Source organism: Aegilops tauschii, chromosome 4, assembly GCF_002575655.3.
Source record: "Aegilops tauschii subsp. strangulata cultivar AL8/78 chromosome 4, Aet v6.0, whole genome shotgun sequence".
Classification (NCBI taxonomy): Eukaryota; Viridiplantae; Streptophyta; class Magnoliopsida; order Poales; family Poaceae; genus Aegilops; species Aegilops tauschii.
In genome coordinates this window covers 494590187-494606415 of record NC_053038.3, presented here as the reverse complement: position 1 = coordinate 494606415, position 16229 = coordinate 494590187, and the positions used below count along the sequence as shown (strand labels likewise).

The following is a 16229-nucleotide window of genomic DNA, read 5'->3' as shown; positions in this document are numbered from 1 at the left end:
AGACCCTTCTCTACCTAGGGTTAAACCGAGGAAGACGCCATTGTTCGAGAAGATGTAGGCTGACGTGCTTAAATTCGATGATGAGTGATCTATGGCCGTGAGCGCCATCCTTTTTTTGTATGCCGACAAGTGTGCTAGCATGACCCCGGCCGAGATGGCGTGGTTGAACTCCCGACCCTTTTTTGTCTGCTGGCATGTGTGCCGTCCGTTGGCAAGTACGCCTGCATGAACTGTTCAGTGTTTGTTTTTGGAAGCTGGCATGTATGCCGGCCGCTGGCATGATGCCGACATGAACTCTGGGCGACGGCATGACCGCTGGCATGATCTATGACCGTGGATTTTTAAAAATTATATGCGGACATGAAATGAGTCGGCCGGGCGCGTTGGACGTATAGACCCAAACACAAAACGAGATAGACGACGACCGAGTGGCCGACACAAACGGAGAAAAAAGGACAAAGCTCGCATTCATTTGGGTTAGACTTGCTCTAGGCGATGCGAGTCGGCAGTAGCTTTACGTCCAGGGTCGGTCTCCCAGACGTAGAGATGCATCACGTGGGATGCGCGCAACGGTCAACAACTTTCCCTACTTCGATCGTCACCTCTTCCCGCGCATCATATAAAATCCCATGCAACACACATCCATCCATCTTATCAAACTCACAGCGAGCTGCCCACATACATACTAGCCACACTTAACACAGATCAGCCAATTAAGCTAGCACAGGCCTCGGGTACGTAGCAATGGCCAGGCCGGCGTCCTGCTTGGGAGCGCTCGCCATCGTGCTGGTGGTGCTGTGCGCCGCCGCGTCCTCTGCGGCTGCGCAGCCGCGCCGCCCGCTGCCGCCGAACTCCCGCGTGATCCATCCTGGACGGTTCGGCAAGAGGACGCAGACACTCACCTGCGACAACACCAAGGACAAGAGGAACCCCTGCGTGGCCACCTGCGACAAGCGCTGTCCCAACGAGTGCCTCGTCCTCTGCCCCAGCTGCAAGACATACTGCTGTAAGTATATATATACATCTCCAATCTTTCCCAGTCTCAAGCATGCATTCCATTCTTTTGTAAGTGATGGAAGATGGAAACTCCACTCATGGAAGATCGAGGACAATTCGACCTTGATGGACCTCTCTATCTATCTGAATATGCACAACATTTGATATTAATTCAATGGTATTGCTCTAGACCATCAGCAACGAGCTTTCTGATGATACTAATACAAAATCTTCTTCTTGAAGTGTGTGACTTCTACCCTGGGATGTCCTGCGGTGACCCCCGCTTCACTGGGGCTGATGGCAACAACTTCTACTTCCACGGCAAGAAGGACCAGGACTTCTGTGTCGTCTCTGACGCTGACCTCCATGTCAATGCCCACTTCATTGGCAAACGCAACCCCTCCATGAGCCGAGACTTCACATGGATCCAGGCCTTGGGCATCCGCTTCGCAAACCACCGCCTCTACTTGGGTGCCATGAAGACTTCCCAGTGGAATAATGACATTGATCGCCTCGAGTTGGCCTTTGACGGAGCACCCATCGACATCTCTACTGACATTGGCGCCCAATGGCAATCCACCTCAGTGCCTGCCCTGACCATCACGAGGACATCCATGACAAATGGCGTGAGGGTCGAGCTTCAGGGTGTGTTCGACATCATGACTAAAGTAGTGCCCATCACGGAGGAGGACTCCCGCATCCACAACTATGATGTGACAGAGGATGACAGCCTCGCGCATTTGGACATTGGGTTCAAATTCTACGGCCTCACCGACAATGTTCATGGCATTCTCGGCCAAACCTACCGCTCCGACTACGTCAACAAGCTCAACGTGAGTGCTAACATGCCTGTGATGGGTGGTGTAGCAAGCTATGTCTCCTCCGACATCTTCGCCACCGACTGCAAGGTCGCTAGGTTCGGCCACAATGGCGGCATCTCCATGGTCACAGCCAGGGCCAACTAAACTATTGCTCAAGACAACATCGGTTAATGTAATCGGCCTATTGATTGGCCAGTAATAATATGTGAGCATTGTAATGTTACAATTATTTTCAATAAAAAATATCGGCCTTGTGGAAAAAAAGGAATTTACTTTCCGTAGCAAATTGTAATGGTGCTTCCCTATTTTTGCGGTTTTATGTTAACGTGATCTTATGTGGAAAGTACTCTTTAGTCTTTTTTTTGTCCTCCAACTCTAGTTCTAGCACTCTCCATAGGATGCGGATATGTGGAACATGGTTCTGGGGTACCCCTTATGAATTGTAGATTTAAAACAAATAGAAGAAAAATAATTTTTTTTGGTAGCATACATGATTGACTAGTATATTTCAGTATTAAGTTTCACGAGGAAATGACGTAAGTGTATTCTGGGTAAAAAAATACAATTCTGCTTCGGTAGACCCCCTAAACACAAGGACGGCTCGGATTAGCTAATACCTCTTCATAAGAAAGGGCATGATGGTCATATTTGATAAACTCTTCGCGTATACGCTCTATAGAGAGTAGTTATTTGTTTTTTTAACCTTAAAAAAAAGGTGTGCCGGAGCCAGGATTTGAGCTCTAGACATCTTGAATTATTTCCACCCTCTATGACCAACTATAACAACTCACTTATTCTCCCTAATTACTTCTTTTAGTCTTGAGAACAATTAGGGATCAGGCTAGTGATTCTTATCTTACCATCAGATTACTCCAACACCATTGGATTAGATGCCTCTCGATGGCAGGATGGTCCATTAAAAACGGGATTTGCACTGACTACGTTCATTTCGTACTAACAACTCCCCTAAATTATGCAAGATAATAACCTGCGCAAGATCTGATTTTTACGCCATGCATTTTGTTTCCATGGAAAGCGACTTCTCTATACAAAGGAAATATGCTTCCAACTATATATTTTGATTTTTGATTTGCTTCCATACAAAGAAAATATGCTTCCAACTGAACATATTGATTTTTTTTTTCTTCTATAGTATGCGTCTTTTCGTGCTTCCTATCTAAAAACATTTTACTTCCAGCTGTTCAGACTGCAACTTATCGTGCTTTCTATGCAGATTTTTTTTTTCAAACTGCTATTTACATTGCTTCCATGACAAATTATTTTGATCTAGTAAAAATAAAATCTATATCCAGTGTAAGGGCATCTCCAACGACGACCCGCAAATTTTCTCCCGCATCCGTCCACAGACGGGGGCCAGTCCGTCGACACGGATGCGGGAGGGCGCCATCCAACGTTGCCTGCATACATTTCAACAACTACTGGAACGAAACGGACGGAATTCGTCCAAATCAGACAGATTTCATTCAAGTTCAGATATAGTTTACATAAACGAACAATATTTTGACAGTTTTACTAAAATTTATAAAATACTAAATCCTATATCGAACGATCACCTCGTAAGCGTGACCGCCCTATCCTACCTACCATCCTCACGTCCGGACCGTCGTCATCGTCATCATCCTTCCGGCGGCTCAAGGATGCCGGAGGGCCGCGGCCGCCTGACGCTCGCGGAGGTGTCGCTCCGACTCCTATTACGCGGTGCGAAGGGCGGCCTTGCCTAGTACCGAATGCGCCGGCGGCACCCTATCGGCACTAAGCGACCACTCCTTGTCGATCTTGGTGACCTCACCGTCAAGGTGGCGGTGGCGCCCGAGGGCTGTCTTCGCGGTGGTGACGGAGCGGTCAAGTGCCCATGCCGCGGCGAGGTCTGGGTCGTTGCGGACCCATTCTGATGCCATGTCTGTCTTGGCGAACGCGGAGCGGCGGCCAGCATTGCGCTGGTCGTACCTCACCTGTTGCCGTGCCGCGTGCTCCGCCACGGATACCATGGCGCGAGAGCCGGAGGCACCATTGTAACCGCCTCCTCCTAGGTAGTGGAGGTTGCGCTGGCGATCGCCGGCGGCAGCTCCTCCTCTATCCGGCGGTGGTGGCGCGGTGGTGGTGAGGAGGGGACGTTGATCCGCGCGTAGCGGCTGTGTGGCGGGGGCGACGCGGGCTCGTTCTTCACGTGGCAGAGGCGCTGGCGGGCTATCGGCTCCTTCTTCACGCGACCGCCGAATGTGGAGGCCACGGTTGTACGGCGGGGACATTGACTCGTCCTTCTCCTGCAGCCGTGGGTCTCCTCGTTGTCGGAGGAGATTACTATCTCCTCCTTGTTGAAGGAGCCCGCCGCCGTGGATGCAGAAGGTCCCAAAGAGTGAGGGCAGCGGCACCACGATCCGTCTGAAGACGAACTTCCATCGGCGCCGCCTCCCCGCTGGAGAACCAGGACTTCGGCATCGCCACTGGGCTCATAGAGGAGGAAGGGTTCCACGAGGTGACGGCGAGGGGGAGGAGGAAGGCGAGGTGCTCGGGGATGGGGAGTGTGGATCTGTGCGTCGCCGACGTAAGGCTTAAATAGCCACGGCCAAGCCAGGCGGACGGGTAGTCAGCCCGCTTCAATTCGGCGTGACTGCAGGACTTCGTTTCTCGGGACGTGATGTCCGCATTGAAGCGTCGATGCATGAGAGGTCGCATACATCTCCGCCGCCTTCCCATCCAGTTAAATCACGGGCAACAATGACGGTCGTTGCATGCTCTGGGCCGGCATGAATATGGCGCGGCAAGCGACGCGATGTGTGGGATGAAAATCGCGGAAGGGGCGGGTGGGAGGATTGGGTCGGCCAAGGCGGTCAGACGCGGGCTTGGGAGCGGTCCAGACGCCCGCAAAGCCCCCAATGTTTGTCTCCGGTTTGCGGGAGAAAGTGCGCCCGGACTGCCCTGTGGGCTGATATAGGCCCCGTTTGATGTCACAACACGTCCAGAATGCGTGTTTCGGATGTATGCACATAATTTAAGGGTCGACGTTGGAGATGTCCTAATGTTGTATCGTTTGCAACATAAAACAATGTGGTTCAAGCGGCGACATGATTGTTTCAAGCATAGCATTGGACTGCATCCAATCAAGGGAAATAAACATTTGTTTCCATCAAACATTGCTTCCAAAAATATTCGACTTTGTTTCCAGTGAATATACAATTTGCTTCGAATGAAATTTGATTTTGCTTCTACACATCAATAATGATTATAAGGATATTGCGTCTATGTGTGTTGTCTGGCAAATTTGATGATGCGGTTCACGTCAATGCCATGGATGGCATAGGTGCATTAGTATTGCTTCAAAAAACGTTACTAGATGCTTCCCACTTGTATCAGTATTGCTTCAAAATTTGGAGTAGCGCGTGAGTGTGAAGGATAAGAAGAATAAAAGAAGTAAATAGAAACAACAATTAAGTTGTCCTAGTTGGTTATTGTAGGTGGAAATAAATTAACAGGTTGTGAGTTCAAATCCTACCTTTTGCACATATTTTTTAAAGGTTAAAAAATAAAAATGGGCCGATTTGTGCAATGGGGGAGTGGATCGGCTGTGTACGGCGTGTGACATACGAACGAATGTGGGTATACCTTATGGTCAAATGACCATACTGTCCTTATACGATTTGTGAGGAGGGGGTCTACCGAAGCAAGCCTGGTAAAAATAACAAAATGAAAGCTATCTCCAAAAACACTGTTTGAAGGAATAGTAGATAGACTGTATTTTCTATGCCCCTGGTGTCATTCCTTCACGGAACTTTATACATGAGTTGAATGGTCGATCAACTTTGATATCCCAAATTTTCATTTTGATTTTTCTACTGCCTCCGATCCAAAAAAATGTCGTGACTTTAGTTCAGAGCTTTAGTTTGAATTTGAACTAAAGCGATGAAACTTTTTTTTGAATCGGAGGGAGTAGTATTTTTTTAAAATTACTATTCATATGGGTGTGTATGGAACCAAGTCCACGTGTGAATTTTTCACTAGAAAGCTCAGCTGCTTTATATTGTGCGAGTCCAGACCAGCTTTATGTAAGATTGTCGTAGGTCAACGCCTCACTCTTGCCTGAGCGCAGACTCAGATCTCTATATAGCAAGTAACGAGGACAATGATGCATACGCAGAGCTGAATGCACCGGCCAAATTAACGTACTATGCAGGTTTTTAAGAAAGCATACATAGCGGTAGCCAAGAGTATGTTCTGGCACCTTTTTCAACCCCTAGCCACTTCTTCACTTCGCTTCCGGCTCCGGCCATCCAGGCCTCAGAGTCGCACCCATCCATCCCATGAATCTCCCATAAGAATTCATGCATCCTACATGAACCCTTTTTTCCGGGTGAAATAAGAGTTTTATTCCATTATGATAAGATTATAGTTAAAAGTTCCTCGATACAGGTTGTCCTCTATGTAGCCCCACCACAATGCTACTGTATAATGCGAGTCAACCTACTATCCTATTTTGTTCACATAAGTTTTTGTAGAATGAACTCCTGGTCTTCCATCAACGATTTAATCTTAGTGATTAGGTGCCTGTATGCTGATCTAGCCAGCTTGCCAATGCCTTAGAAGAGTCCAATAGAACAATAATGCGGCCTTACGAGTGTTGAGAGGTCAACGCCATACCCTGCACGAGTGTGCGAATCTCTGCCTTAAGTCCATCATTACAATTAAATAAGAACTGGTAGGCGGCAACGATCACACTCTCGTCATGCCGTTGAACAACCATGCCGTCTGTAGCCATCCCATCCTAAGCAAGGAAGGACCCATCAACCGAAAGGGCGACCCGATCCGCCGGCATCGGCAGCCAAGGCAAGCAAGGGTCGGTGCGCTCACTATCAGCCTCGGTAATCATCGGCATCTTACCCTTGAGAATTTCATCTGTGATATAATACCTTGCCTGTATAAGAAATTTCATGTTGCCGTCAAGGAATATAACAGTCGCCTCCGGGGTGGAATATCATTGCCATGAACCAAGTCCGAGCACAACTACCAAATGCACAAGGTAAGCATGATAAACCTATCTTGTTGCTGTCAAGGAATATAACAGACGCCTCTGGGGTGAAATCTTGTGAGCTTGGTACTCAGTATGCTGCCCTAGAGAATGGAAAGATCCAACTCAAGCTTGACCTGGAGCTTGCCAGGAAGAATCTAAAGACTGCGTAGGATGAGGTGGCGGCCATGGGAGGTAATAACTCGCGGACTGTATGCTTTGATATTTATTCTTTTTCATCCTTTGAACCGAGTGATTCCACTTGAACAGATGTGCGTAGTGAAAACCGTCAACTTCAAGCTTGACTGAGGAATGTTATTTCTTTAGACAAAATAAAGCAGGCATTGGAGAAGAAGGACACTGATCCTGCGGGGGCGCAGAAGGTGGCGCGTGAGAAGACTGAACTAGCTGAGAGAAAACTAGCTTCAGTCGACAAATTGGAGGAGGAGAATGCTAATCTGAAGACTGCTGTCGATGAGGCGAAGAAAGAAGCTGCACAGCTGAAGGAAGAGAAAGTGGCCTTGGCTGACAAGGTGGATGGGCTCACTCGGAAGAGGGATGAGCTGGAGGTTTACTTGGGTGGCCTCGCGAAGAAGATGTTCATCATGCTCGAGGTACTTTTCCCCATCCGACTTAAAAACTTCTTCACAACGTTGCCGCTAATTCATTTCTTTTCTCCTCGTGTAGAGTTCTGTCAGAATTTCGAGGAGGAAACCGGGCGAATCGAAACGGGATTGGACCCCATCAACTCTCCTGTCAAAGATGTAGCCGCAATGAACGTGCTGCGACTGGAATCTCGCCTTGCCAGTGTCTTGGATTATATTGCTCGGCTGAAGGTCTCACTGTCGCGGATAGACAAGGAGCTATGGCTAGAAGATGTGCTTCAAAATGACCTTGAGTCATTGATGACTCGGCTCAATGAAATCCTTGACCGAGTGCAAGCATGGAAAAAGTCAGCTGCTCGCTGTGGTGCCGACATGGCTCTATCACTCGTCCATGTTCATCGCAAGGACGCCAAGGAAGAAAAGCTGAACGCTCTTCAGGTGGCAAACACCAAGAAGCTTCAGTTTCAATCTTTCATGGAGACCTTGATCGACGCAGCCACTCGCAACGCGGACGTCATTGACTTGGACACCTTCATCGAGCCAGCTAGTCCTCCTCCTGCCGAGTGAACAACTTGATGATTTGAACTCATTTGCCTCAGAATGCCGAGTGATTGTGTAACCGTTAAACTCATTTCGGGCCTGACGCCCGAGTACTATTGCTTGTGGTTTTGAAACTTGCTGGATTTATCCAAACTTGGTGGTTTTATCCGAATGCAGTTTTCTTGTCTCCAATGTGCTTGGATTTTTTAACTTAGGCGAAGCTGGTTCGCAGCTAAGCCCCCGAGTGGGAGGATTGCTCTCCACTTGGAGTAGTTTTTTAACTTAGGCGAGGACGGACTCACGGCTAAGCCTCCGAGTGGGAGGATTGCTCTCCACTCGGAGTAGTTTTTTTAACTTAGGAGAGGACGGACTCGCGGCTAAGCCTCTAAGTGGGAGGATTGCTCTCCACTCGGAGTAGTTTTTAACTTAGGCGAAACAGGTTCGCGGCTGAGCCTCTGAGTTGGAGGATTGTGAAGGAAATATGCACTAGAGGCAATAATAAAGTTGTTATTTATATTTCCTTATATCATGATAAATGTTTATTATTCATGCTAGAATTGTACTAACTGGAAACTTAGTACATGTGTGAATACATAGACAAACAGAGTGTCACTAGTATGCCTCTACTTGACTAGCTCGTTAATAAAAGATGGTTAAGTTTCCTAGCCATAGACATGAGTTGTCATTTGAATGATGTGATTGATAAGACCCATCCGTTAGCTTAGCATGATGATCGTTTAGTTTGTTGCTATTGCTTTCTTCATGACTTATACATGTTCCTATGACTATGAGATTATACAACTCCCGAATACCGGAGGAACACTTAGTGTGCTATCAAACGTTACAACGTAACTGGGTGATTATAAAGATGCTCTACTGGTGTCTCCGATGGTGTTTGTTGAGTTGGCATAGATCGAGATTAGGATTTGTCACTCCGATTGTCGAAGAGGTATCTCTGGGCCCTGTCGGTAATGCACATCACTATAAGCCTTGCAAGCAATGTAGCTAATGAGTTAGTTGCGGGATCATGCATTACGGAACGAGTAAAGAGACTTGCCGGTAACGAGATTGAACTAGGTATGATGATACCGACGATCGAATCTCACGCAAGTAACATACTGATGACAAAGGGAACAACGTATGTTGTTATGCGGTTTGACCGATAAAGATCTTCGAAGAATATGTAGGAAACAATATGAGCATCCAGGTTCCGCTATTGGTTATTGACCGGAGATGAGTCTCGGTCATGTCTACGTAGTTCTCGAACCCGTAGGGTCCGCACGCTTAACGTTCGATGACGATCGGTATTATGAGTTTATGTGTTTTGATGTACCGAAGGTAGTTCGGAGTCTCGGATGTGATCACGAACATGACGAGGAGTCTCGAAATGGTCGAGACATGAAGATTGATATATTGGAAGGTTATGTTTGGACACCGGAAAGGTTTCGGATAGGTTCGGGCATTTTCCGGAGTACCGTGGGGTTACCAGAACCGCCGAGGGTTTAATGGGCCTTCATGGGCCATAGTGGAAGAGAGGAGGAGGCGACCAAGTGGAGGGGCGCCCCCCCATGCCCAATCCGAATTGGGGAGGGGGGCCGGCCCCCCTTTCCTTCTCTCCCTCTTCCCCTTCCTTCCCCCTCCTAGTTGGACTAGAAAAAGGGGGAACCTACTCCTAGTAGGAGTAGGATTCCCCCCCTTGGGGTGCGTCCCATGAGGCCGGCCGGCCCCCTCCTCCACTCCTTTATATACGGGGGAGGGGGCACCCCATAGACACAAGTTGATTTCTTAGCCGTGTGCGGTGCCCCCCTCCACAGATTTCCACCTCGATCATTTTGTCGTAGTGCTTAGGCGAAACTCTGCGTCGGTAACTTCATCATCACCGTCAACACGCCGTCGTGCTGACGAAACTCTCCCTCAACCTCAGCTGGATCTAGAGTTCGTGGGACGTCACCGAGCTGAACGTGTGCAGATCGCGGAGGTGTTGTGCATCGGTACTTGATCGGTTGGATCGCGAAGGCATTCGACTACATCAACCGCGTTCCTAAACGCTTCCACTTTCGATCTACGAGGGTACGTGGACACACTCTCCCCGCTCGTTGCTATGCTTCTCCTAGATAGATCTTGCGTGATCGTAGGAATTTTTTTTTAAATACTACGTTCCCCAATAGATTGCTCTCCACTCGGAGTGGTTTTTAACTTAGGCGAATACGGGAACACAACTAAGCCCCCGAGTGGGAGGATTGCTCTCCACTCGGAGTAGTTTTTCAACTTAGGTGAAACAGGTTCACAGCTAAGCCCCTGAGTGGGAGGATTGCTCTCCACTCAGAGTAGTTTTTTAACTTAGGCGAAACAGGTTCACGGCTAAGCCCTCGAGTGGGAGGATTACTCTCCACTCGGAGTAGTTTTTTTTAACTTAGGTGAAACAGGTTCGCGGTTAAGCCTCGAGTGGGAGGATTGCTCTCCACTCGGAGTAGTTTTTTAACTTAGGCAAGGACGGACTCGCGGCTAAGCCTCCGAGTGGGAGGATTGCTCTCCACTCGGAGTGGTCTTTTTAACTTAGGCGAAATAGGTTCGCGGCTAAGCCCCCGAGTGGGAGGCTTGCTCTCCACTCGGAGTAGTTTTGAAACTTAGGCGAAACAGGTTCGCGGCTAAGCCACCCACTGGGGGATTTGAACACACGTTTATGCGAAAACAATCATTAAGAGACCGCAGGAATCATGTCTTGATAAACAAACTGAAGGTATTCTTATTACAACTCGACGACTCGAGTGTTAAGTATAAAATCGACGGAGCAGATTCGCGTTCCAAGCACGTGGCTCATCTTTCTTCTTGGCTACGTTGTAAAGATGATATGCCCCATTGTGGAGCACCTTGGTGATGATGAAGGGGCCTTCCCATGCAGGAGCGAGCTTATGAGGTCGTTGCTGATCCACTCGGAGCACAAGATCTCCTTCTTGCTCGACCTTTGACGTTTCGGGCATGGAATCGACGAAGGTCTTGTTGATAAATGGTTGACCAAATCAGGGCCATCTCTCGCTCTTCCTCCAGAAGATCTACGGTGTCCTGACGTGCTTGCTCTGCCTCAGCTTCTGAGAAAAGTTCCACTCGGGGTCCATTGTGAAGCAAGTCACTCGGAAGCACGGCTTCAGCCCCGTACACCCTGAAGAAAGTGGTTCGATTGGTTGATCGGTTGGGAGTTGTCCTCAGTCCCCACAAAACAGACGACAATTCAGTTACCCAAGCCCCAGCTGCATGCTTGAGGTCACGCATGAGTCGAGGTTTCAGACCTTGGAGAATCAGACCATTTGCTGTTTCAGCTTGGCCATTCGACTGCGGGTGCGCAACAGACACGTAATCCACCCGAGTGCCCTGGGAGGCACGGAATGCCCTGAATTCTTCTGAGTCAAAGTTTGAACCGTTGTCTGTGATGATGCTGTGTGGAACACCATATCGGAATATGAGCTCTCTTATGAAACTGATGGCTGCGCCTAAGTCTAAATTCTTGATGGGCTTGGCTTCGATCCATTTGGTGAACTTGTCGACTGCTACAAGTAGGTGAGTGAAACCACTTCTGCCGGTCCTGAGGGGTCCAACCATATCTAGACCCCACACAGCAAACAGCCAGATGAGTGGAATTGTCTTCAGTGTAGACGCAGGCTTGTGGGACATGTTTGAATAAAACTGACAACCTTCACGCTTCTCAACGATCTCTTTTGCCATCTCATTGGCCCGTGGCCAGTAGAATCCTGCTCGGTATGCTTTGGCCACGATAGTCCGAGAGGACACATGGTGACCACAGGTCTCTGAGTGGATCTCATCCAATATCAGTCGACCCTCTTATGGAGAGATACATCATTGAGCCACGCCAGTAACACTCTCTCTGTAGAGCTGTCCTTTAATCACTGTGAAAGTTTTGGATCTACGAACAATCTGACATGCTTCAACTTCATCTTCTAGAAGCTCCTGCCTAAGGAGATATGTGATGTACAACACTGTCCAGTCGGGGGTGATCACAATGATTTCCATAATCATATCAATAACTGCTGGTACCTCAATTTCAGTCGGATCAGTGGGACTTTTCGCCTGAGGAGGCTCTTCAGTGAAAGGATCTTCTTGAACTGACGGAGAATGGAGATGTTCAAGGAACACATTGCTGGGAATAGGTTTCCGAGTGGAACCTATCTTCACCAGATCATCGACCGCTTGATTCTTGAGTCGGGGGATGTGGTGAAGCTCCAAACCTTCGAACTTCTTTTCCAATTTTCTCACTCCATTGCAGTATCCAGTCATGGAGGGGTTTCTGACGTCCCACTCCTTCATCACTTGGTTGACCATCAAATCTGAGTCACCGTAGACTATCAAGCGACGGACGCCGAGTGAAATGGCCATACGTAACCCGTACAAAAGCGCTTCATACTCAGCTTCATTATTGGAGGAATCGAAGTGAATTTGGAGGACATAACTGAGTTTATCGCCTCTTGGGGACACCAGGACCACTCCGGCACCAGACCCGTTTAACATCTTAGATCCATCGAAGAACATGGTCCAGTGTTCCGAGTGAACTTGAGTCGGCTGCTGCTGCTCAATCCACTCGGCCAAGAAATATGTGATTGCTTGAGACTTAATAGCCTTCTTTGCCTCAAACTTGATATCTAGAGGAAGAAGCTCAATTGCCCATTTGGCCACTCGACCGGTTGCATCTCGATTGTTTAAAATTTCAGACAATGGAGCGTTGCTGACGACTGAAATCGAGTGGTCTTGGAAATAATGTGCAACTTTCTTCGCAGTCAAATAAATTCCATAGACAAGCTTCTGGTAATGCGGATACCTTTGCTTGGATGGAGTCAAGACTTCAGAGATGTAATACACTGGGCGTTGAACTTTATAGGTCTTGCCTCTTCCTTCTCACTCCACTGTGAGCACTGTGCTGACAACTTGACCAGTGGCCGCAATATATAACAGTAGAGGCTCTTTGCTGATCGGAGCAGCAAGCATTGGCTGGGTGGAAAGCAGGGCTTTGAGCTCCACAAACGCTGCTTCAACTTCAGCGGTCCAGTCAAATGTATCAGACTTTTTCATCAGTCGGTAAAGAGGCAATGCCTTCTCACCGAGGCGGGAAATGAATCGACTCAACGCAGCAAGACAACCTATAAGCTTTTGAACATCATGCACACACACATGGCGTTTCATTCGGAGAACTGCACCGATCTTTTCCGGGTTTGCATCTATCCCTTGTTCAAAAACGAGAAAACCGAGCAACTTTCTTCCAGGGACTCCGAATGTGTAGTTAGACGGATTCAGCTTGATATCATATCTTCTCAGATTGGCAAAGGTTTCAGTGAGGTCAGTCAGCAGGTCGGAACTCTTGCGTGACTTAACCACAATATCATCCATATATGCCTCCACATTCCGACTGATCTGAGTGAGCAGGCACTTCTGGATCATGCGCATGAATGTGGCGCCAGCATTCTTGAGACCGAAAGGCATGGTGACATAGCAAAAACACCCAAACAGGGTGATGAAGGCCGTTTTTATTTCATCAGGTCCAAACAGTCGGATCTGATGGTACCCGGAATATGCATCCAGAAAGGACAATCGCTCACACCCCGAAGTCGAGTCGACCATCTGATCGATGTGGGGGAGCGGCAAATGATCTTTCAGGAAGGCCCGATTGATATGCTTGAAATCAATACACATACGAAGTGAATTATCCTTCTTGGGGACCATGACGACGTTGGCGAGCCACTCGGAGTGGTATATCTCGCGGATGAACTCAGCTGCCAAGAGCCGAGCCACCTCCTCGCCAATCACCTTCCTCTTTTCTGTGGCGGACCAACGGAGATACTCTTTGACTGGTTTTGCCTTTGGGTCGACGCGCAAACGGTGCTCAGCCAGCCCCCTGGGTACACCTCGCATGTCTGATGGTTTCCATGCAAAGATGTCCCAGTTCTCATGGAGGAACTGAATCAGCGCGGCTTCCTATTTGCTATCGAGTTTCGTCGAGATGTGGGTCGGAGCAGCCTTGGGGTCTTCTGGGTGAATGTGAACTGGCTTTGTCTCACCGGCCGACTGAAATGAAGACTCCGAAGCAGGCTTTTTGGCTCGCAACAAATCACTCGGATCGGTGTTTTGCTGGTACTCCTCCAGCTCCACCACCGCCATTTGCTCGTCAGCAATCTTAGAACCCTTCTGCAGGCACTCTTCCACTCTCTGTCTATTCCCAGTGACTGTAATCACACCTTTGGGTACGGGCATCTTCAAATTAAGATACACATATCATGGACAGGCCATGAAACGAGCATATGCAGGCCTGCCTAGAAGAGCATGATAGTCACCGTGGAAATCCACCAGTAGGACCCGGCCGGGAGTATGACCCGGCCGGACTTGACGCCTCATCGTAACCCGCCGGAAGATTGGCAACTCATGAGCGTGGCGACTTAATGATGGCCCCGACGGCGGGTCAGACGGATGACAAGGGCCCAAGGCCCAGTAGGCCGGGACGTGTTATTATGGGCCGGCTTAAGACGGAAGGCATGAGGAATATTTCCTTTACGAGGAAGCAAGATCCGTACTTGTATCCGACTTGTAATAGAGAATAAGTTAGTTCTAATCCTACTAGGACTCTACATGTAAAGCCGCCTCTCCAACTTATATAAGGAGGGGCAGGGCACCCCAAAGAGGGACAAGGGACAAGAAACAATTTTTAGGGTTAGACACAAAGAGCCGGCTGAGCCGGCGACTCTCTCATGAGCATAATAAGACCTAGCCACAAACAACATGTAGGGCTATTACCGGATGATGTTTCCCGGGGCCCGAAGCTGTCTAAATCCTTGTCTTGTGTTGCGTCTCTCGATTCCGCTCAACCCCTCTCAAGCTACCACATAGATGCGTTGGCCTCGCGACTAAGTCCTGACACTAAGGACATCTGCCGTGACAATTCCACGAGAGTTGGCGCCCACCGTGGGGCCTGCGCACGGTGGTGATGAGTTCTTGGAGGGATCTATTTTAGGGTTCGAGAAGCTCACGATTGACTAGAGGGAGAAGATTTGAGGCGGAAGAATCAACATCTCAATGGCAAACAGTCATAGCGACAAGATACAAAATTTTGTGCAAAGTCAAAAGAATCAGCATTCTACCAGTCCACCGAGCCTGTAAGGATTTTTCACAATCAGCGGCCAGGTCTGATTACTATACCACAAGCCTCGGTCCGATCCGCCATGTTTGCGTTGCTGCTGCATATATATGTTTTCAAGTCCCAAGGCTATTTTTGTTCTGACCGGCCACCGCTTTGTTACGAAAGACCAAAGCAAAAGTACTAGTACCGCTTAAACTAGCACTCTGCCACGTGAAATCCAACATCAACTATTTCTTTTTGGGAAGAGGGCTAGTACTACTTGAGTACTACTAGATCAGATGTGTTCTGTCCTTAATTACTACATGATTATCCGCATGGTGAGGTCAAGAGAAGAAGAGAAGGAAAAATAATGTCGAGGGTTGCCTCTGAGCCGTCTCCTGCTGCTGGATGTCTCTCCAGCGGCTGCCCGTCTCCGCTGCCGACTACTCCAAGCTGTCGCATCCGCTTGTAGGCCAGCTTCTGCCGTCTTCACCTCAGCCGTTTCCAAGGCGCTCTTGACGCAGAGTACCAGCAGCCAGGAAAGCAAGTCAGGACTCCTGACTCAAAAGGAAAGGAAAAAGAGTCCTAGTGCAGTACAGATTTATTATTTCGTCTACGATTGGGAACCGGCACCTCCGAGATTAGTTGGAGGAGGTTAAGTGCTACTATCGAATCATCATCACTGGAAGAAAAGAAAAATTGCAGCGTGGCACAGGCTGCAGGCGTTTTGGGCGCTCCACTCATGAGACCGGGGTTTGTACGCTGTTGTCAAAGAGTAGTGCGTGCACACGCTGGCACTTCAATCAGGACCTCCATGAGAAATTAAGACAAGAGGAGAAGGTCACGCGGAGACATCAGACATTTGATATGTTTTTTATCCCAGTATCCATGTTCATCCGACAAATAAAAATCAGGTGATATCCATCCAGTTTACTTTTATCAGTACTTATTAATTTTTTGAAAACAAGCACTCTGCCCTATAGTGTTATTATACACAGCCGTCGCCCCTGCGGTCTGGTCTACATCAACGTGCCAGCCGGCTCTCTCGTCCGCGCCGGCTTACAACGCCGCGGCCGACTCTCCCCAGGAGCTGTCGGCATCAGTCAAAGGATGAGGAGTTGAAAGGAAAA

At 48.5% G+C, this 16229-nt stretch overlaps 1 protein-coding gene across 1 annotated transcript; it reads left to right on the top strand.

The window, feature by feature from the left end:
- The first annotated feature begins 679 nt into the window (after positions 1-679).
- Positions 680-3035, top strand: LOC141021564 (uncharacterized). The gene is made up of 2 exons (XM_073497392.1): positions 680-1006; positions 1240-3035. The coding sequence occupies exons 1-2, from the start codon at positions 745-747 to the stop codon at positions 1959-1961; spliced, it is 984 nt and encodes a 327-aa protein (XP_073353493.1). The 5' UTR covers positions 680-744; the 3' UTR covers positions 1962-3035.
- The last annotated feature ends 13194 nt before the right edge of the window (positions 3036-16229 follow it).